The following is a 23,344-nucleotide window of genomic DNA, read 5'->3' on the forward strand; positions in this document are numbered from 1 at the left end:
AGTCAACATTGATATAAACCATTGACCAGTAGCTGTGAATTGCAGGTAGCAACCCAAGCAAGAGAAATCTGTACCAACCCTGCAGAGCAGAGTGAACCGCTGTTTGTCCTCTGGAGGACTCCCACGAGCACCAGGGTACTCCCAGTCCAGATCCAGACCATCAAATCCATGAGTCCTCAGGAATTTGATAGTAGACTGGATGAATTTCTGACGGTTGGCTGGAGAGGATACCATGATGGAGAACCTGCAAGGAACATTAAGTTCTGTTATCATAACTTTAATGATCCAAAAACCTTCATAGTAAAGTGGGCTAACGGCCTTTTCCCTCAAGCAGCCCTTAGCTTTTGGTAAACAACTGTGCGCCGTTTGAAAGGCATATTTGATTGATATCTGGGATGATTTTGATTGGCAATGGGTTTTTTTTCTTTAATACATTTTTAATTTTTACAGATGAGCTACATAGCTAGCAAACCACACCAGTGAACTATCTGTTGCTGTTTTGTTCTAAATGTATACTAAAGTAGTGATACAAGTGGCTAAATGCTTTATGTTTAAGATAACATCAACTATAGCTTCTTACTGGACAGTCAGCTGGCAACCACAAGACAAGTACTATATGTTCATACAGGCCTCATTATGCCTGCATTGTGTCACAGTTAAGACTTAATTGGACTTTCAGAATGTTGCAAGAATGTAAGCGTTAGAGCATTTGTAACATAACAACAAGCACTCTGTATTTGTGTTAAAATGTGATACATTGTGCTCATGGTTTAAAATGTTACTCACTGTTGTGAACCAAAGTTCCATCCACCAACAGCCAGCAGAGTTTTCAGTCGAGGATTTCTGTAAACAGCACAGAGGGTTGGTTAAGACTTTCAAACATTTCCTCCAAACTTTGTTCAAGCTTGTTGCTGATAACAGGTTTGAGAACAATGTATCATTAAGGCTCAAGTGATGCATTTTTATTCTACAGTAAGGAGCATCGCTAGACTTGAGTCATTGTTTCCCCAAGCATTACGTTACTTCTTGTGCAAAGCACTGAACTTCTGCCAGCTGCAGAGGTACTGTAGCTTAGCCTGACCTGTGACCTCTCCTAGATGTGACACAAGGGTAACTCAACTGTGGCCACTTACTTGGTCTTCAGGGCATTGAAGGACTTGTAGAGGACTTCATCATTCCACTCGTAGGTAACCAGCTCGTTGTTATGGTTGATGATGGAGAAGGCATAGATCAGGGTAGTGCACAGGAAGGGGTCCACATCTTGTGGCAGGTACTTCCCCTCACCAGGTCTGTACTGGGACCAGTTGGTGAAGTAACATTCCATCTTGGTGGCAGATCCTGTGTTGGAGTAAAGAAAAATTAAAGAAGCACTGATTACAGTACAAGTGAAAGTCCAAATCAAATAATAGTTGATCAGAAAGTGTTATGACTTACCCAGCTGGCATATCACCAGACATAAGCCTGAGGAATATAGAAAAGAAATGCACATTCTATTTTCGAAAAAATATATTAAGTCAAGTCAGCTTTAGGCCTACTTTATTTATTAAGCCCAATATCACCAATTACACATTTGCCTTCCACAATCTGTTCAGCACATAACATCTGCTGTCCTTAGACCCTCAATTAAGATAAAGGAAAAACTCCCCCAAAAAACTCTAACAGGAAAAAATGGAGAGAAAAAAACCCCTCAGGAAGAGCAACAGTGGAGGAATCCCTCTCACAAGACAGACATACAATAGCGGTCGTAAGTACAGAATAGACCAACATGACAAAATACAGACATCACGGTTAGTGTGTCAAGATTAATATACATAGCCTACAACACCACATGAAGATGGATACCTGCTAGAATTGTGAGCCTGGTCATCTTGAATTCACTTTTCACAACTTGACTGGATTACTATAAGACAAAAAGTGAAACAGAAAGCTACCATTCTCGATATAATTAAAATAATAAATGATAACTTATAGTAATTATTCTTCCTTGTAAACTCACCTTGGGACTGGATGAGAGACCCAAACAACAGCAGCAAAAATTGGCCTTTTATACAGTTGAAAGGAGGAGGTGTAGCAGCCTTTGATAAACTGAGGTAATAAATGTTATGATTATTAGGGACATGTTTTGATATGATCCTGCAAAGTCTGAACCATAGGGTATGTAGACAATAATTTACTCAGTGCAGCACTTTGTGTACAGCATGTCCTCAACACATGAACTGGTTGTAATTTTGATCACTAAATAGATAACGCATTATTATTTTATTCATTAGCCTAAATGATCTTTCACTGTGGATCATAGTCTTGATATTTACCTTCGTTGGAATAAGTGTGTTATTGTTACTGTTGTCATGATGACTTAATATTGCTTTTAAATCTTAATTAGTTACATTCAGTCAACTGAAAAACAATATTTGATTATGAAAAAACAATCTATTGTTGCTCTGTCATGTAAAACACACTCATTGGTTGGTTCCAGCCTCTTTTTTGGTTTTATATTATTGAAACTAATGCCTGCATACATGTGAGCACTTAAATCTATTCTCGCACTATTTAGACTGACTTCATACTTTAGATATAGAAGTAAGCAGTAGTTGGCAGTGAACTGTGACTTAGACTATGTTGATATTGCAAGCACGTGGCCAAAATCCAATTTAGCGATAGCTGTGGCCTGAGGCATTATGTTTTTGGGTTTTCAGTCTGTCCCATTCTTGTGAACATCATATCTCAGGGACGTTTTGGGGAATTTCTTAATTTTGGCACAGACGTCCACTTTAGGCCCTGACACACCATTTGTGAAAATGCAAAAAAGGGCAATTTCCCTGCTTTTTTCCATTCAGACCACATTAGACCAGGTCCAGATCACAAACCACTATACTTAGAACTGTCAAATCTGGACTAGATTAACATGGAGACTCCGGAGACTCATTGAAACACAGTTTCAGATGTGAAACCTTTATTCTATTTGTGAAAATGGCAAAATGTATAGTATTGCCACAACCCAGCCTGAAATTTAAAGTTTAAAGTCGAAGAGGCTGAGGTGAACAGGTTTTCCCACTTGCTGCTCATGATTGTGGTCAGTCTATCTATAGTACTCTGTGATCTGGACCTGATCTAATGTGGTCTGGATGGAAAAAAGCAGTGCAATCACCCTTTTTGCATTTTACTAAATTCAATTTACTATGTAGTATGTAGGAGTATGGGGACATTACATGACCAGACATTATCAGGGAATGATTCTGTTGCAGTTTATCACTGTAATCGTGATCACTATGAATGGTTTCCACTGTATCAGCAATAGCTACTGATAGAGCTAGTGGACTGTAACCCCAATAAAAACACACACCTATATAGCTCCAAAGGGCCATCTCTCCAACAATGCCCTACAAACTTTCCCAAACAGAAGCACATGGCTACTTATGTACTCGGACCTTCCTACAATGGATTTTTTAGAAATGAAACTTGCACTGCTTGGTCATTCATTTTTCCATTAAAGGAAGGAGAAAGATGGCGGTGTGTGTGTACATGCAGCAGCTCAGCACTCTGTGAAGCGGTTCTCTTTAAGAAGTATTCTGTTAGTGAACTTGTTATTGAGTGCCACGTATGCTTTTGTGAGCGTAAAATACAGCCGGCACAAACTGATGGGCGATGGTTCGCAGCACAACAGCTGTGTTTTTGACCACCACAACATCCGGATGGAGACTGTGATGCCACCAGGTTCTCCGTGGATTCCTGTCCCAGCTGAAAGGTGGTGAAGGTGGTGCAGTAACAAGAAGCAGAAGCTGGGCTGTCGATCCAGCATATGTGCTAGGCTAGCACAAGACCCACACAGACCTTGGCTGCCGAGTCTCTTCATTGCATAAGTACAATCACTCCCCAACAAGATGGAGGAGCTGGAACTTGCCACGTCTACGCAGAAGAAAATACAGGACTACTGTATCATAGTGATCACGGAAACATGGCTCAATCTGACAATCCCATAGGAGGCTATCTGGCTAGCAGGCCACACTTCACACTGGGTTGACAGGTCAAGCAACTCTGGTAAGAGCAGAGGGGGAGGACTGTGTGTGTACACAAACAACAGCTGTGCACAGCAGGGGCGTAAATATAGACAGTGCAGGCAGTGTGGTTGCACTGGGGCCCATGGGGTGGAGCGGCCCGACTGCCACGTGGAAATACGCCCGTGTTCAAAGAAGAACTCACATTAATACAAAAATGGTGCTATTTTCCATACATGCCCTAAATAAGGCAAACCCATCTCCATCATGGTTTTCTGGTTTTGTAAAACATTGTCAATCTATAACAAATTATAAACTTATTCTACATAAACTATTTTAAAAACTATAATTTACCAATAAAAAACTATCAAGTTAAACTAATAATTTCCTATTTTCTTTTGTAGATTTGTCTTATTCAGATATGTAATGATGATTGATGTGTAATATGTATGTTAATGTGTCCAATATCAAGTATCTACTGTAAAAAAAAAAGCATCAGTAAGACACACTGTTGCTACGCCACCTGTGGGATCACAGACACTCACTAGGCCCGTTTCCACTGAAGAAGTTCCTGGTACTATTTGGGGGGCAGGAACTACTACAGGAACGTCCTCTCTCTCTGCCCTCTCAACCGCCGTGTCTCCACTGAGAGAGCGGAGTGGGAGGAAGGTTCCTGTAAAGTTACGGGCTCTGGATGTGACGTAATCGTTGCGCGACCATTTACCAGGGCGACGTAGGGACGCCGTTAGCTGATAGCCCTTAGCGGTGTCTGTAATAACTCACTAAATGGCCCGTGAAAAAAAATAAAAAAAATTCCAGCGGATGTCTTAGTTACAACATGATTGAGCTAACTGGAGTAGTTTCATGTCGTATCCGACAACGGGAGGCTTTTAACAGATGACGTTCTGATGTTAGCTTTGCTGCTGCTGTTAGCTGTCCCTGTCAGCGGCAGCCACTGATGCTTTTTAGACATTGTGATTTCCCAAAACTGAATAAATACCACACATAGCAACACAAAACTCCTTTGCTAGCTCAATCATGTTGTAACTAAGATATCCGCTGGAAAAAATATTTTTTTCACGGGCCATTTAGTGTTTTTTTTTTACATGGCGTAGGAAGCTATATGAACGAGCTAATCCTCGTGTGCTGAGTTTTAAAAATGCCGGCTATTTTGTTGCTTTCTGTTGACATCACATCCCTCCTTGAGTATATCCAATCAGCACCAAGTAATCCCCAAGCCCCAGCCAGGAGTCTTTCGGGGCCGTTCTGAGTACCTACTCCGAGGCAGGGACTTGTTTAGCCCCCGTAAAAGTTCCGGAACTCTGTCCTTCGGGGGTGGTTCCTGCGGTGGAGACACGCACCAACGGCCCCAGCCCCGTAAAATTACCCCGAAGTTCCTGCGGTGGAAACGGGCCTACTGGTCCCTGGACCTGGGGCCATATTCACAAAGCTTCCTAGTACAAAGAGTTGCTTCTAGTGACAAAATTCTAAGACAATTCTTAGAATTGTGACCTTTTTGTAGTATTTCCCATTAAAGTTAAGACTAGGCCCTTGTAGAGATAAAAGTCATTCGCAGAGCAACTTAGACCTTAAAAGAGCTCCAAAGGTGAAAAGCTGTTAGGAGCAGGGAGGAGGACTATTAAGAGGCAGAGAAAAAAATGGCAGAAACACTAAGAGAAACAGGAAATTTTCTCCAAACTCAAACAAATGAAATGCTACAGATTAGATCGTGTGTGGTTAGTCATGAAGGATACGTACACATTTCCCACCATATTAAGCTATAAATAAAATGAGCACAACCCTAAGATATCTGGAAAACTTAAAAAATGCAACAGTGCAGCAGAAACAACTTAGGGTCTGTCTCAAGCTTTCATCAATAGAGTGATCACACTAACAATAACACTTTCCCGGTCAGCAGCTCATTTCATTTCCACTAGGTATCCACACCTTGCAGGCTCACAAAGGGTGTGTCTGTGACAACCAATCACATCTGTTAAAAGAATGCATCACACCTAGCAAGGGGGTTAACCACATATCCTCACTATGGTAAACGTTTATGTCCTTTCCTTCCTCAGGGTTGCTCTGAGAACTTTCCTAAATCACTCCTAAGCTAGGACTCCTTACTAAAAACTTTAGGCTACGTTAGGAGCTCTCTGAGAGTATTTTCAGAATGTTTGTGAATACAGCCTCTGGAGTATTTAACTGTAAAATGTTGCTCCTTCTACTTAATGAGGGAATACATGGCTGTCATGATTACTGCTGTTTACACCCCCCTTCAAGCTAACACAGCTACAGCCTTGAGCTACCTGCTAACTGCCATTACAATACCAAGCAAGAGTGCCCACCCAAATAGGGTGTTTGCAATAGCTGGTGACTTCAACCAAACAAACCTGAAATTCCTCAAATTCTAACAGCATGTCCAGTGCCCCACACGAGGAGATAAGAAGCTCGACCATGTGTACAGAAACATTAAGCATAATTTTAAAGCGTCCTCTCTCCAACACCTGGACCAGTCAGACTACATCCCTCTGTTTTTTATATCCAGCATACACACCGCTCACCAGCTTGGTAAAACCAGTTGCTAGAGTGACACGAGTGTGGCCGGAGCATGCATCTGAACAGCTTCAGGACTGTTTTGAACACACTGACTGGTCCATATTCAAGGATGATGACATCAACACCTACACTTACGCCTCCCCCGTGCTCTTTTATATAAGAAGCTGTGTCGCCACCACAAAGCAAATCCATATCTTTCCCAACACCAAACCATAGATGACCAAAGATGTCCAACTTCTACTGAAGGCCCGCAACATGGCTTTCAGGTCTGACGACGCACAACAGTACAGTGTTGCCAGGACAGAATTGAAGGTGGCCTACAGGAGGAGGATTGAGGGCCACTTTGACAACGCAGACCCACAACGTGCATGGCAAGGGATATGGCACATCACAAACCAAAACAATAACATCAACCTGCCTACCAGCAACATTGCTGCACTGGCTGAGGAGCTCAACCTCTTCTTCGGCTGCAAAGAGGGGGAGACGGTAGAGACTTTTAGGGCCTCGGCACCAGCTGTGAACAACCAGGCACTCATCTTGCAGACTGCTGATGTACAACACAAACTTGGTAATATCCTGGGAAGGGTCCTCATAGACTGTGCCGTGGAGCTGGCTGAGATTTTCACAGACATCTTGATTACATCGCTGTCACAGTGCTCTGTCCCCACCTGCCTAAAAACATAATAGTCCCACTTCCCAAACAGACTGCAATAACGGGCCTCAATGACTACAGGCCCGTGACATTAACACCCATAATTATGAAGCGCCTGGAGAGACTGGTGCTAAAATACATCAAGGTTGCTCTCCCACCACTCTGTCTCCCCATCAATATGCATACAGAACCAACAGATCAACAGATGCCATCTCCACTGCCCTACAGACTGTACAGCTCCAAAAGCCAGGTGCAAGGTGGGCTACAGTGGTGGGCCTGATCAACAGAGGAGACAAGACAGCTTACAGGGAGGAGATTCTGAGGCTAACAGAACTGAACTGCAATGAAAAGACCTGTTTTGCAAATGTGATGTCTTTTTGAGGTTGTTTCAACATGCATGGTTGTGTGGTTGCATGTAAAGCATTTCAGGGGAGAGATTCATTCACACTGATGTGAGATATAGGTCACTTCAATCATGACTGTGAACAGTCTAGACAAAAAGACAAAAGACTGGATGTGGGGGAAATATCAGAACCGAGAATTTAGCCCTGTTATGTGAAAAGAGCCTTAGTCTTCCAGCCAACTAAGGCTTGCCTGGCCCGGTCTTGTTCTGATTCAGTACAATTACTGTGAAAAACAATTTCTGCTCGTGTCCTTCAGCCGTTTGCAAGAAAGACCTCTCTATCTCAAAAGTCCCAGGCTGATATCAGCCCCAAAATGTTCCTGGTGCTAACATGTAGGTTTGTGGAACAAAGTATGGAGAAAGTAAATGAATAGGTAGATTGAAATGATGAGGCAGCACTCAGCAACTTGTACCAAAGTACTTCAATGCTTTTGTTTGCAATCTGCAACTATATTACATATTTCACAAGGGCATAAATTGTATCTATACAGGATTAACAATAGACTCATTTAGGTAAATGACTGCATAGCTTACACTGCATACAAGAGAACTTGAACAGTCTGTTTAATAGTTGACTTTTGCATCAGTTGTCATACACATTGGCTCCACACATGGCTCAGGGCCAGACGCAACACTTGCAGCTGTCATCAAAGACAGATCCAGTTCCGCAATAGCTCACGTGGGTGATGCCACCAGTGCACATGTAGAAGCTGTTCTTGTCATCTGGGTTGGCATACATGCCGTCAGGTTTGCCATTGCAGAAGCCAGATCCTGGGGCGTGAGTGGTTGTAGTCGTAGTGATAGTAGTGGTTGGAGGGGAGGTGGTGGTAGCACCAGGTTCGGGAGTGGTGGTGGTGGTTGGAGGGGAGGTGGTAGGGGGTACTATGGGTATGTCTCAATGGTAAAAAGAAAATAACATCCATTAATGTTTGTCTATAACTTGACTATGATTTTAATGAGACAGATAGCACTGTACATTATTTTATTACTCAAATAAACTAAAATAAATAAAGATCAGGGGTTTGATCCCTGGCTCCTCCAGTCTGCAACTTGAAGTATACTTGAGCAAGATACTGAACCCCAAATTGCCCTTGATGGCTGTTCATCTGTGTGTGAGTGTATTGAAAACTGAGAAACAGGTGGCACTTTGTATGGTAGCCTCAGCCACCAGTGTGTGTGAATGTGTGTGTGAATGGGTGAATGTGAATGTGTGGTGTAAAACATGCTTTGAGTGGCTGGAAGATTTAAAAGGCGCTATTCAAGTGCAGGTCCATTTACCACTGAGAGGTTGGCACATTCTCAAGGCTTAAAGTAAGAGATGGTATAACAATCAAAGTACATGTTAGAACATGCAGGTTGGCAATTTCTCTATATGACTGTAGTGGAGAGATACCTGGTGCGCAAATTGGCAACAATAACAATACCTGATGCCAACTGAGATAAGACTTAAATTATAAGAATATATATTTAATTCATCAGGAATGTTTGATGTAATAGCCACAGCGAATTAGTCAAGACAAGATAATAGTTGGGGTAATAATTATCAATCACCAGACCAATAAAGATGGCAGACATTACGATGTGTCTTGACCATAGTCCAACAACATTTTACCAATTTCAAGAAGTTTGTTGAGATGAGCCAGCAGAGGGTGGCCGCCCTTTCCACAGAATTGTCCTGCAAAGTCGTCCAAATCAAGGGCCCACACAAAGGCACCACCAAACTTCTGTTTCTTCAGGTAGTTTACCTATTGGGGCAAATAATTTGAAATTTTCAATTTTAGATTTGGGCGCAGGCTTCAGATGAAAATGCTTAGTAGTTTTTGCCACATTGTAGGCAAGTGAAGTTTTCGTAAAGTTTTAATTGACAACAGCTCAAAACATTTTACTTGATGAAAAGTAATGATGTTTTTGTCAAATAATGTTTTTCTCTTTAAATTAACTAGGATTTGTACCCAGGTTCACTATAAACTCTGAGTTATCAATCTCATACCATTCATACGCCATTAGAAGATGCAAGCCCGGCCCTCATAGGCTTCCTAGGTTAGTTTAAAACATTTTTCTTATGTTTCCAAAATAATTTATTATTCAGTTCTCCTCTCATCTCATTTTGAATGTCCAGTAGTCCAGCAGTAACATTTTCATCCAATCTTGTCTCATCAACAAACATGAAACATAAATTTTGTCATGGGTATTGTTATCTTTTTTTTATTTTTAGTCTGTCAATGTCTTGTCTTCATCATGGCAAAAAAAAGGTTGTTGATGAATGTTTTCCATCATAGTTTTTGTTTTTGTTGTTGTTGTTGTTTTGTTGTTGTTGTTTGTTTAAATTAACACTGCCACCTACCTTGATCTCATAGCTCTCCCTGGTGTCAAATCCCACCCACTCACTGTTCTTGGTGGCATAGGGAACCATCTGGTCCTCAATCCATTGAAGGGTGGTGCCCTTCAGGAAGCCACAGATCTAGACAATGGACATCATGATGTTTGTATAGTTTACAATAAGTTTCTTTTTCTTTTCACACAGGCCATTAAATGCCAATGTCAGTGACATGTACTTTACATTGCATCCTTATGTTTTTTTTTCTATTGGGATTTTTTTGTTGCCTTGGTCTTATCTAAACTGTACCTCATAGTAGGACCAGAATCCAGCTTCACGTGTGAATGGTCCGGCTGATGCAGGGCCACTAGCTGGAGCTCCAACGCCAGTGTTTGATGATGTCAGACGGAAGGTACAGTACGACCATAAGCAGCAAATCCCATCCTTAGCTTCTCCACTGGGGTGCCATTTTCTTTCCAGTATCTCATGGCAAAGTCCTACAAAAATTGATGTAAGAGGTGAAGTACAACTCTTTAAAATTGTACCCCCAATTCATTTTTCTTCAGTTCCCAATGTCCACTTACAGTATTAAAGTAGATGAGGTCACCAAAGTCCTGTTGTGTCCAGTGAACTGCTCCCAAGTTCCATGGAAGTCGTAGGTCATCACATTGATGAAATCCAGTTCCCTGGATATATGGGAAAAAATAGCTATTGCAAAAAAACTTTGTAGACCTCCCAGTTTTCTTTCTCAAGAGATATTTATGACAGCACACTCACTTGGCAATCTCAGCAATCTCATATCCATTGTCAATTGTTCCCTTTCCAGCAGACACTGCAGCAGTCAGCATGAGCTGAGGATTGCCTGTGGCCTTGGCCTCAGCTACATAGGCTTGAACAAGTTCCTGCAAATTCAAACCAAAGAGGAAGTAAGAAAGAAATCAACATTAATGTAAACCATTGACCAGTAGCTGTGAATTGCAGCTCGGAAATCAAGCAAGAGAAATCTGTACCAACCCTGCAGAGCAGAGTGAACCGCTGTTTGTCCTCTGGAGGACTTCCACGAGCACCAGGGTACTCCCAGTCCAGATCCAGACCATCAAATCCATGAGTCCTCAGGAATTTGATAGTAGACTGGATGAATTTCTGACGGTTGGCTGGAGAGGATACCATGATGGAGAACCTGCAGGACAGATTGACTTCTGTTATCATACAGAATGATTTGAAAAAAATTTCAATAAAGTAGGCTAGCAGCCTTTGGACTCAAGCAGCCCTTAGCTTTTGGAAAACAGGCAGGCATATTTGATTAATAATTTGGGATGATTTTGGATGGGAATGTGTTTTATTATTGATACATTTTTAATTTTTACAGATGAGCTACATAGCTAGCAAACCACACCAGTGAACTATCTGTTGCTGATTTGTTCTTAACATACAGTTAGGTAGTAATACAAGTGGCTAGGGACAGTTAAGACTTAATTGGACTTTCAGAATGTTGCAAGAATGTAGACATTAGAGCATTTATGACATAACATGTGATAAAGTGTGTTTATGGTTTAAAATGTTACTCACTGTTGTGAACCAAAGTTCCATCCACCAACAGCCAGCAGAGTTTTCAGTCGAGGATTTCTGTAAACAGCACAGAGGGTTGGTTAAGACTTTCAAACATTTCCTCCAAACTTTGTTCAAATTAGTAATGGCTTGTAACCGGTCACTAGAACAATGTATCATTAAAGTTCATGTGGTGCATAAACATTTTACAGTAGAGAGTATCTCTGAGCTTGAGTCATTGTTTCAGCAAGCATAACCCTACTGAAGGCTTCTTGAGCAAGACACTGAACATCTGCCAGCTGCAGAGGTCCTGTAGCTTGTGGCCACTTACTTGGTCTTCAGGGCATTGAAAGACTTGTAGAGGACTTCATCATTCCACTCGTAGGTAACTAGCTCGTTGTTGATGATGGAGAAGGCATAGATCAGGGTAGTGCACAGGAAGGGGTCCACATCTTGTGGCAGGTACTTCCCCTCACCAGGTCTGTACTGGGACCAGTTGGTGAAGTAACATTCCATCTTGGTGGCAGATCCTGTGTTGGAGTAAAGAAAAATTAAAAAAGCACTGATTACAGTACAAGTGAAAATCCAAATCAAACAGTTGATCACAAAGTGTTATGACTTACCCAGCTGGCATATCACCAGACATAAGCCTGAGGTATATAGAAAAGAAATGGTCAGAGAAATACAAGCACATTCTATTTTTAAAAAATATATTAAGACAACCTAATTCTATTTATATAGTCCAATATGACCAATCATTAGGGCCGTAACGGTACATGTATTTGTGTCGAACCGTTCAGTACGCGACTTTCGATTCGGCACGACCCTGTACCGAATTATTGGGCGCAGGATATTATTTAATTTTATTTTGTTTTATTTTAATTCCGTTTTTGCGAGCCGAACCATTTAAAATATCTAGTTCACCGACGGACATAATTGAGTGACGCACAGAGTCCCGTAAATCTCCGCTTTCACTTTGTGCATGGTGTGGGTTAAAATGAAAAAGAAAGTGACAAACACATAAGCCGTGAGCCTGCTCCGCCTCAAGCCGGTCGCGGCGCACCATACGCCCGCCGCGAGCCGTTCAGCACCGCAGACAGTCGGACTAATGGGATGTCGAACCAATGACATGGACCCCATGGCAAGTGAGCCTGACGAACCTGAAGACCCACCCGCAAACCTTAAGTCCTCCGTTTGGGAACACTTTGGTTTCAGGGTAAAATACGAAGATGGAAATAAACAAGTTGACAAGACAAAAGCAGTGTGCCGACACTGCAGAACAGCGGTCGGGTATGTACTTGGAAACACGTCTAACATGCTAACGCATCTAAAGCGACACCACCAGAGTTTGAACGTTAACCGGCACGACTAGAAAAAGCAATCTGGTGCAAACTACAATATCGTCGTTGTTTAAAAAGAAAGAGCGTTTCCCTGACCATCGTGCTAAAGAAATAACCAACGCCACTGGAGTTGAGTAAAATTGTTTAAGCTGCACTTTAGATATAAGCATGTTTTGTTTACTGCACTTTAACAAAGTGGGAAAGCTAAGTAAGTTCCTAGTAAAACTGAATCTGAGCAGGCTTTAAACTGTGAGCTCTAATTCAGTGTGCGGATTTTCTTCTCCTTTTTGCATGAACCCCTTTTATCCAGCACCTGACCTAACACAGGATTGGATGTGTGCACAACTACTCTGTCTTCCCACAATATACATCCCGACATGTGGACTTAGAATTCTTCTTACTGAATTCATCATATATTATATTACTAATTAGTTCTGTTTCACCATTTAAATTTATTCTTTGCCCCCAGTGGTCTTATCTCGCTTTAACTATACCATACTGCCTCCATGATCTCCAGTGGTACTGCTCCAATTCCACTGTATCCATAAGTTTCCAGAAAACATACACAAGTACAAATGAAACGAATGCACAAAAGGGAGGTACTGTCCTTCTCCATATCCATCATTGAGCATTGATGCACTATTAGGGTATGTTCTCGATACATGCACTTGTGGCCCAGATTTGATTTTTATGCCTCTGCGCCAAAGATAGCCAAGGCCAGAGGCGTTATGATTTCTAGTTGTCCCTCATTCTCATTCGCAGGGATGCCTTGAAGGAATTTCTTCAGATTTGGCACAAATGTCCATTTATATTTCATGATGAACTGATAAGATTTTGGTTTGCATAGGACAGGGTCACTGTGATCTCATCTATCTCATTCTTTGAAACACGATATTTCAAGAACACTTTGAGGGATTTCAAATTTGAAATTATAGCTGCTGCGCAGCAATGGTCGAGGACGGGCAATTTTAGGCAAAATTAGGCAATTCTGAGCAACACACACACTAAAACAAAGCATATCACAACATAGAAGTTACATCATATAATCATGGCATGCCCTTTAAATTGTGGACGAGTGGCTGAAGTGATCAGACTCATAATATACAAAGGAAAGAAAAAACTCAAGAACAAGAAAGTAAGAATAACTTTAACTGCTAGCAATTATGAACAAACTGGCCTGATCTAGCTTAAAGCTAAACATTATCCATGGTGACAAAGATGAAAACATTTTTTAAAATGTAAAAGTAGCTATTGGATAGATTCTCCATATTGACTGATAGCTAAGCCAAATAAACAGGGAAAAGAGACAAGGGATAACAGGGAAAAGTGTTGATAAAGAGTATTTGTCTCTCCGCGAAACTGCCTGGATCATAATTATTTTAACCTTGGTAGTCTCTAATCCACATAGCATGATGTCTGAACATAAGACTTTCACATTAGAATGTTCATTCTGCCTTAGCTGAGGCTTGAACTCACAACTTCTGAGACTGAGGTCCGTCTTCTATCTCACTGAGCTAATTGGCAAGTGACAGTTCATGTGTGGCTTCACAAACTGACTAAGCCAAGCATCAGGGTGCCAGACAGTAGCCATCCATGCCATGGAAAAGCAAATTTCAAAGTGAAAGTTCCAAAGCTGTAGCACATATGGTTGATTTATTATGAATTTTCAAAGTTTTGAAATTTAGAGGCTTGCTGTAGCGCCACCATCAGGACTATTGTCTTGTGTTTCCAGTTGAGGACATCTGGCATGGGACTGGACCTTTATGAAAAGTTTGGGTAGATTTCTCATATGGAAATCTCACTGAGCTAATTGGCAAACAGAAATGTTACATGTAGCTTCACAAATTGACTAAGCCAGTCACCTGTGTGCAAGACAGCAGCTGTTAGTGTGTAAAAGCAGATTTCAAACGGCTGTCAAAAATTCAGTTATTAAGACAAAAATCCGAAAATACACAAATTGCATCTAGACAGCATGGAGATGTTGGTAATTTGTTTTTAACAATGATTTATTGGCTCCATAAGTGAAAAACTGATGTTTAAAAATGTCATTTTTGCATTGACTCCAATTGTTCGCATGAGAGCGAAATTCAAAATGCTGTAAAAAATTCAGTTTTTGAGATAAAATTGAGATCATCTACCATGACTTCAAAATTTTGTCATTTTTTTAATGAACATTGAAAATGTGTTTTGCAAGAATTTGCAAGTACAGTACAGGCCAAAAGTTTGGACACACCTTCTCATTCAATGCGTTTTCTTTATTTTCATGACTATTTACATTGTAGATTCTCACTGAAGGCATCAAAACTATGAATGAACACATGTGGAGTTATGTACTTAACAAAAAAAGGTGAAATAACTGAAAACATGTTTTATATTCTAGTTTCTTCAAAATAGCCACCTTTTGCTCTGATTACTGCTTTGCACACTCTTGGCATTCTCTCCATGAGCTTCAAGAGGTAGTCACCTGAAATGGTTTCCACTTCACAGGTGTGCCTTATCAGGGTTAATTAGTGGAATTTCTTGCTTTATCAATGGGGTTGGGACCATCAGTTATGTTGTGCAGAAGTCAGATTAATACACAGCCGACAGCCCTATTGGACAACTGTTAAAATTCATATTATGGCAAGAACCAATCAGCAAACTAAAGAAAAACGAGTGGCCATCATTACTTTAAGAAATGAAGGTCAGTCAGTCCGGAAAATTGCAAAAACTTTAAATGTGTCCCCAAGTGGAGTCGCAAAAACCATCAAGCGCTACAACGAAACTGGCACACATGAGGACCGACCCAGGAAAGGAAGACCAAGAGTCACCTCTGCTTCTGAGGATAAGTTCATCCGAGTCACCAGCCTCAGAAATCGCAAGTTAACAGCAGCTCAGATCAGAGACCAGATGAATGCCACACAGAGTTCCAGCAGCAGACCCATCTCTAGAACAACTGTTAAGAGGAGACTGCGCCAATCAGGCCTTCATGGTCAAATAGCTGCTAGGAAACCACTGCTAAGGAGAGGCAACAAGCAGAAGAGATTTGTTTGGGCCAAGAAACACAAGGAATGGACATTAGACCAGTGGAAATCTGTGCTTTGGTCTGATGAGTCCAAATTTGAGATCTTTGGTTCCAACCGCCGTGTCTTTGTGAGACGCAGAAAAGGTGAACGGATGGATTCCACATGCCTGGTTCCCACTGTGAAGCATGGAGGAGGAGGTGTGATGGTGTGGGGGTGTTTTGCTGGTGACACTGTTGGGGATTTATTCAAAATTGAAGGCACACTGAACCAGCATGGCTACCACAGCATCCTGTAGCGACATGCCATCCCATCCGGTTTGTGTTTAGTTGGACGATCATTTATTTTTCAACAGGACAATGACCCCAAACACACCTCCAGGCTGTGTAAGGGCTATTTGACCAAGAAGGAGAGTGATGGAGTGCTGCGGCAGATGACCTGGCCTCCACAGTCACCGGATCTGAACCCAATCCAGATGGTTTGGGGTGAGCTGGACCGCAGAGTGAAGGCAAAGGGGCCAACAAGTGCTAAACACCTCTGGGAACTCCTTCAAGACTGTTGGAAAACCATTTCAGTGACTACCTCTTGAAGCTCATGGAGAGAATGCCAAGAGTGTGCAAAGCAGTAATCAGAGCAAAGGGTGGCTATTTTGAAGAAACTAGAATATAAAACATGTTTTCAGTTATTTCACCTTTTTTTGTTAAGTACATAACTCCACATGTGTTCATTCATAGTTTTGATGCCTTCAGTGAGAATCTACAATGTAAATAGTCATGAAAATAAAGAAAACGCATTGAATGAGAAGGTGTGTCCAAACTTTTGGCCTGTACTGTATATGTTTACAATACCGTTTACAGTCAAACATTTTGATGCACTGTAGGCTCAATTTTCGATAAATCAGAAATCTGTGTGGATTGTTTGTGTAGGACAGTCTGAAGATAGTCTGTAGCAAGTTTGGTGTCAATTGAGCAAAAATTGTGGGAGGAGATATAGGTTTAATAGGTTTTACGGTTTTTGAAAAAAACAGAGTGATGGACTTCATAATTTGCAATAGATTTAAATGTACAAAAGTTTCTTCAGTACTGGGGCTACATTCTGGTGAAAGTTGCAAATCTGTAGCACATATGGTTGATTTGTTGTGAATTTTCAAAATTTTGAACTTTAGAGGCTTGCTGTAGCACCACCATCAGGACTATTGGCCTGCTTTTGCAGCTGAGGCAATCTGGCATGGGACTGGACCTTTGTACAAAGTTTGGTGATTTTTCGCGCATGGGAAGTAGGATTTCCTCGGAAGAAGAAGAAGAAAGAAGAAGAACATGCAGAATAACAATAGGGTCCTGGCAGCTTAGGCTGCCCGGCCCCTAATAAATATCCACTTGGACTCAGCAATGAACTGACTAGAATTTGGTGGGTGAAGGTCAAAGGCTAAGGTCACTGTCATCTTACAAAACATGTTTTTGGCCATGACTAAAGAATTCATACACTAATCATGACAAAATTTCGCACAGATGTTGAATAGGACAAAATAATGAAGAGAAGACATATCCAAAAGGTCAAAGGTCAACTTCATTGTGACATCATAACTTTAGCTTACATTGTAGTTATGCTATGTAGCGTGTGAAATAGAGTATGGTGAATGTGCTAGTAAAGGTAGTATCAGCATTGCTTCTGCCTGGAGCTCGCATAAACGGAGCCTGGGCTTGGTTGAAGTTGGCAGTGCTGTTTGGGCTGAGATCACTGTCCAGCCTCCTGGAGGTGTCATTGTTGTGAGGGCTCGTCCTGGGGAGGTAGACTGTACAGCCTAACCCGGCGGGGGAGTGTGATAGCCTAACAAGGCTTCCTTCCCTGGGTCTACCTCCTCTGTGGTAGTATAGGTAAGGTAAAGGAGGTTGTTCGGTTAGTGTGGGGAGCAGTGAGACCTGGCATTAGGGGAGTGTCTCTGGGACGCCAGAGATCACTGTCTAGCCTCCTGGAGGTGTCGTGGGACTAACTAGGCGAAACACCGGTGAAAGGAGGTTCCCACCCGATGACCCCAAAGACTTGCTAGTTATCACTGCTCACGGGTCTGTATAGTTAAGCCTTGCCATAATAGCTTATCGTAGGGCTTAGGAGGATTATTCACTGAGCGCTGATCCCTTTTTTTTTTTTATTATTATTATTAGAGCACAAACTTCTTGTGTTTATTTGAATTCAGAACTAGCCCAGCTAGTGACTGCTGTGAATAGGGCAGCTGACAACAAGGGAAAGACCATGTGACCGCTTGGAAAGACAGGTGACAGGAGGGAAAAGACCCCAGCGGTGCTGGCATGGGTTAGCAACCCATGGTAGCAGTGGTGAGGCCTAGCAGCCTTATTACAACCAAAATTAGCTACAGCCAACATAGGGAAAATACCCCAAGAGTCAGCGAGAGCAGGGGTGGAAGATGACTCACAGGTGGATTACACGGTAACAGACATTGGAAAGGACACGACTATGACTTGGACCGGTGACTCAGTGAAGGATAGGGGCACGGACCTATCCACCAGTGCTAGAATTAGCAGCACTCAGGGCAAGGTGAGCGCATCTGTAGAGGGCAAAAGTAGCATAGTTGAGAACAAGATGCTTCAGGTCTGTCCTTGCGGCTGGCAGAAAGTAACATCAGTGAAAGGCCTCAGAACTCATCAGGGAAAGAAGAAGTGTGTGGCAAAGAAAGGGCAGAGTAGCCGCATTGATCAGTACTTCCTAAGAAGTCAGTCGAGTCAGTCGGATGAAGTCCAGCGGCAGGTAGAAAACCACAGTTCGCAGGATATCAGTAACGCTGCCACTGAGGAGGAGGGGGTAGTAAGAGAGGATGCAGGTGACACTGAGGCCAGTATGCTAGCCAGAGAAAGAACTATGGAGCAAAAGGTTAGAGTTAGATGGCCTAGAGCAAATGACAGTAAAGAATGGGAGATAGTTAATAGAGACTTGTCAGTAATCTTGAGTAGGCTTAGAGGAAATGCAATACAAAGGTTAGAAAAGATGGGAGATATAATGTATTCATATGGTGTAGAGAGGTTTGGGGTGCATGAGAGAAAGAGGAGTGAGAGGGTACAGTCAGGTAAGTCTAGGCGGCAGAGAGAAATAGAGAAGTTAGTCAAGGAAAGGAGACAGTTAAGAAAGCAGTGGAAAAAGGCTACAGAAGAAGAAAGGGAGGGAATTAAGGTGTTGCAAGAGGAGTTGAGGAGCAGGCTAGCAGTTCTTAGAAGGGCGGAGCATCTCAGGAAAAAGAGGAGGAAGAAGGAATATGCTAGGACAGGTTTTTTCAGGGACCCTTTTAAGTTTGTTAAAGGATTGTTCAGCCAGGAAAAGGGAGGGCAGCTTAAAGCAGAAAGGTTAGAGGTTGAAGAATATTTGAGAAACACGTATTCAGATTTGGAGAAGAATAGGATAGTAGGTTTCCCACCTGATATCCCTCCATTAGGAGGGATAGAGCATGAGATGGATGTCAGGCCACCTAGGTGGAAGGAAGTTCAGGAGGTGGTCAGGCGTGCAAAGGCTTCTTCGGCCCCAGGGCCTAATGGAGTCCCCTACCGGGTTTATAAAAGTGCGCCTGATACCCTTAAATTTTTGTGGAAACAGCTAAGAATAGTTTGGGAAAAACAAATTATACCAAGAGCATGGCGTAGGGCAGGGGGTGTCCTCATTCCTAAGGAGAAGGAGTCTGTGGACCTTAGCCAGTTCCGGATGATTTCTCTCTTGAATGTGGAGGGGAAGATTTTCTTTAGTGTAGTAGCGCAGAGACTAGCTAGCTACTTAGAAAGGAATAGCTTAATAGATACCATGGTGCAGAAGGCAGGAATACCAGGTTTTTCAGGGTGTTTAGAGCATACTAGCATGATCTGGCACCAGATTCAGGCAGCGAAGATTAACAAAAGGGACCTACATGTAATATTTTTAGATCTTGCAAATGCGTTTGGTTCAGTACCGCACAGCCTCATTTGGAGTGCATTTGACTACTTCAGAGTGCCACAGGTAGTTGTTAACTTAGTGAAAGCATATTTTCAGGATATTAGGTTGTGTCTAAGTACAGCAGGTTTCACAACAGGTTGGCAGAGGCTAGAAATAGGCATCATGGCAGGGTGTACAATTTCTCCATTAGCATTTACTATGGCAATGGAAGTAATCATCAGGGCTTCTAAGTGGGTGGTAGGTAGGGAGAGACGGCAGAATGGGTTGCATCTTCCACCAGTTAGGGCTTACATGGATGACATGACACTGGTGACCACAACAATGCCATGTACAAAGAGGCTACTAGAGAAGGTAAATAAGAACCTCAAGTGGGCCAGCATGAAAATCAAGCCTAGTAAATCTAGAAGCATCTCGATATGTAGAGGGAAGTTAAGTGATAGGAAGTTTGTCATAGATGATGAGGACATCCCAACAATTAGGGAAAAGTCAGTAAAGAGCTTAGGTAGGTGCTACAATGTAGAGTTGAATGATAAGGAACAGGTGGTGAAATTTAGAAAAGATGTGGCTGAAGGATTGGATAGAATAGATAAATCAGAACTTCCAGGAAAGTTGAAGTTGTGGTGTTTGCAATTTGGGCTATATCCTAGGTTAATGTGGCCATTGTCAGTTTATGAAATTCCAATATCTGTTGTGGAGAGAATGGAAAGGTCGGTTAGCTCCTACATTAGGAAGTGGTTGGGCGCTCCTAGGTGCCTAAGTAGTGTTGCATTGTATGGAAAAGGGATACTTCAGCTGCCAGTATCTAGTTTAACAGAGGAATTTAAATGTACCAAGGTCAGGACAGAGCTCTTGTTATCTGGGAGTAAGGACGTGGTAGTTAGGAGTGTGGTTCCAAATCCAACCAAGGGGAGGAAGTGGAACCCAAGATCGGCAGTTCAGGAGGCAGAGGCAGCTCTTAGACATGCAGAGATTGTAGGTAATGTTCAGTTTGGCCGGGGAGGCCTGGGGCATGGCTCAGGTAAACCGGTATGGAATACAGCAGGCCTCAAAGATAAAAGAAAGCTGGTTGTAGAACAGATACGCAGACAGGAAGAGATAGTAAGGGGTGCAAAGGTAGTGGCCCAGGCTAAACAGGGACAGTGGTTGAATTGGGAAAGTGTAGAGAAGAGGAAGCTTAGTTGGAGGGACCTGTGGAGTATGGAGGAGAATCGTATTAGATTCCTGGTAGGGGCTACATACGATGTGTTACCAACCCCCCAGAACCTAAAACTGTGGGTAAATGAGGACCCATCATGCCCATTGTGTTCACGTACCGCAACTTTAAAGCATATTTTGTCAGGCTGTAAAGTTGGCTTGTCACAAGGCCGATATACATGGCGACATAATCAGGTGTTGAAATGTTTAGCTGCAGGCATCGAAGGGAAACGAAGACAGGTGAATTCAGAAGGTGTTAAGGATAGGGGCTTAGTAATTCAGTTTGTCCGTGAGGGAGAGAAATACAGAAGGGATAAGTTAGTGAGGAGGCAAGGGTGTGGCCGCCTAGAAGGTGCTTGTGATTGGGAAATGCAAGTAGATTTAGGGGGAAAGCTTGTTGTTCCTCAGGAAATAGTCTGTACCAGGCAGAGGCCTGACTTAGTGTTGTGGTCAGTGAGTCAACAGATAGTTTATTTCATTGAGCTGACAGTTCCTTGGGAAGACTCAGTGGAAGAAGCCTATGAAAGAAAAAAGCTTAGATATGCAGACTTAGGAGCAGAAGCTGAGCAGCGAGGATGGAAGACTAGGATTTGTCCAGTGGAAGTGGGGTGTAGGGGATTCATAGCAAGATCAACTGTCTCACTCCTGGGGGAACTCGGAGTGCGGGGACAGAATTTGAGGAAGACAGTGAGGGAAATGTCAGATGAAGCAATTAAATGCAGCCAGTTTATCTATTACAGAAGAAATAATGTCAGCTGGGGGCCAGCAGGGGGAACTACTAAGCAGGGCACATAACTCCTTGAGATCAGGTGGAGAGATCCACTTCCTGTCAGGAGAAATCCAGGAAGAGGAAGTATTTAAGTGTGGGAGTGGCCTATTGGAATCCATTTTGTTTGAGGCCATGCGGCAAGGTGAGTGTGCTTGCTGATCCTGTAAGTCCAGTTAGCTCCTTTAACTTTAGCTTATATTGTAGTTATGCTATGTAGTGTGTGAAATAGAGTATGGTGAATGTGACAGGAAAGCTAGTATCAGCATTGCTTCTGCCTGGAGCTCGCATGTATGGAGCCTGGGTTTGGTTGAAGATGGCAGTGCTGTTTGGGCTGAGAAAGCCATGTGTAAGTAAGAAGGAAATCCAGGAAGAGGAAGGTTATTTAAGTGTGGGAGTGGCCTATTTGAATCCATTTTGTTTGAGACCATGCTGCAAAGTGAGTGTGTTTGCTGATCCTGTGAGTTCATTTATCTCCTTTAACTTTAGCTTACATTGTAGTTATGCTATGTAGCGTGTGAAATAGAGTATGGTGAATGTGCTAGTAAAGGTAGTATCAGCATTGCTTCTGCCTGGAGCTCGCATAAACGGAGCCTGGGCTTGGTTGAAGTTGGCAGTGCTGTTTGGGCTGAGATCACTGTCCAGCCTCCTGGAGGTGTCATTGTTGTGAGGGCTCGTCCTGGGGAGGTAGACTGTACAGCCTAACCCGGCGGGGGAGTGTGATAGCCTAACAAGGCTTCCTTCCCTGGGTCTACCTCCTCTGTGGTAGTATAGGTAAGGTAAAGGAGGTTGTTCGGTTAGTGTGGGGAGCAGTGAGACCTGGCATTAGGGGAGTGTCTCTGGGATGCCAGAGATCACTGTCTAGCCTCCTGGAGGTGTCGTGGGACTAACTAGGCGAAACACCGGTGAAAGGAGGTTCCCACCCGATGACCCCAAAGACATGCTAGTTATCACTGCTCACGGGTCTGTATAGTTAAGCCTTGCCATAATAGCTTATCGTAGGGCTTAGGAGGATTATTCACTGAGCGCTGATCCCTTTTTTTTTTTTATTATTATTAGAGCACAAACTTCTTGTGTTTATTTGAATTGAATAATGTTCTGCAAAACACTGTTCTAGCCATTTCTTAACATCATAACTCATGAATAGAAGGGGACACATTTGGTCAGATACTGAAATGGAGACATTAAACTTGGGTGTGCACCTTGAAACTGTTAGCAGTCAATAGAGGCCGACTGCCAGACACTTTCGGACAGGGATAGCTTGCCTACATGACATGACAATGATGTTGTGAGGGACAGGCAGACATATTGGAATGTAGCACTGGAAATAATTAAGGTTTTGGAGGAACTTGTTCCACAGTGAGGTCAAATCACTGGAGGTGGATGAGTATTATAAATGAATTTTTCTTTTTTCTCCTGAAAATTACTATCTGATTGAAAATCTTAAATTTATTATGTGAATATAAAGTGATGAAATTGGCAACTTCACAATTAACTGAATTTTACTGACTGTCTCAAAATACAGCAGCTGTTACATTACATGGACATTATGTGATATATGATGAGGGTGGCTACAATTACAGTGCTTTCTCTGTGTGTATTCATTTTCTGTCTCCATCACTAACAGCCACAAGTCTTAAG

At 42.4% G+C, this 23,344-nt stretch overlaps 1 protein-coding gene and 1 pseudogene across 3 annotated transcripts in view; both read right to left on the reverse strand.

Moving 5' to 3' along the window:
* The window catches only part of LOC117256250 (acidic mammalian chitinase-like), a 33,905-nt gene that overhangs the window by 2,287 nt on the left and 8,274 nt on the right, over positions 1–23,344 (reverse strand). The window contains exons 1-6 of one of the 2 annotated variants that reach the window (XM_033625549.2): positions 1,997–2,056; positions 1,843–1,900; positions 1,435–1,461; positions 1,134–1,338; positions 787–843; positions 79–244 (exon numbers count right to left, since the gene is read on the reverse strand). The exons of the other annotated variant lie outside the window; for it this stretch is intronic. Of the exons in view, the coding sequence (XP_033481440.2) occupies positions 79–244; positions 787–843; positions 1,134–1,338; positions 1,435–1,461; positions 1,843–1,867 (480 nt within the window). The 5' untranslated portion in view covers positions 1,868–1,900; positions 1,997–2,056. Of the gene's footprint in view, positions 1–78; positions 245–786; positions 844–1,133; positions 1,339–1,434; positions 1,462–1,842; positions 1,901–1,996; positions 2,057–23,344 lie in introns of those variants that run through there. 2 annotated transcript variants of the gene reach the window in all.
* Positions 5,143–12,230, reverse strand: LOC117257330 (acidic mammalian chitinase-like; annotated as a pseudogene). Its single transcript, XR_013492047.1, has 10 exons — positions 12,095–12,230; positions 11,803–12,001; positions 11,493–11,549; positions 10,938–11,103; positions 10,701–10,825; positions 10,508–10,609; positions 10,233–10,420; positions 9,951–10,067; positions 9,219–9,351; positions 5,143–8,500 (listed from the first exon to the last, which is right to left on the reverse strand). The product of XR_013492047.1 is annotated as an acidic mammalian chitinase-like (transcript).

This window comes from Epinephelus lanceolatus, chromosome 1, assembly GCF_041903045.1.
Source record: "Epinephelus lanceolatus isolate andai-2023 chromosome 1, ASM4190304v1, whole genome shotgun sequence".
Taxonomy (NCBI): domain Eukaryota; kingdom Metazoa; phylum Chordata; class Actinopteri; order Perciformes; family Serranidae; genus Epinephelus; species Epinephelus lanceolatus.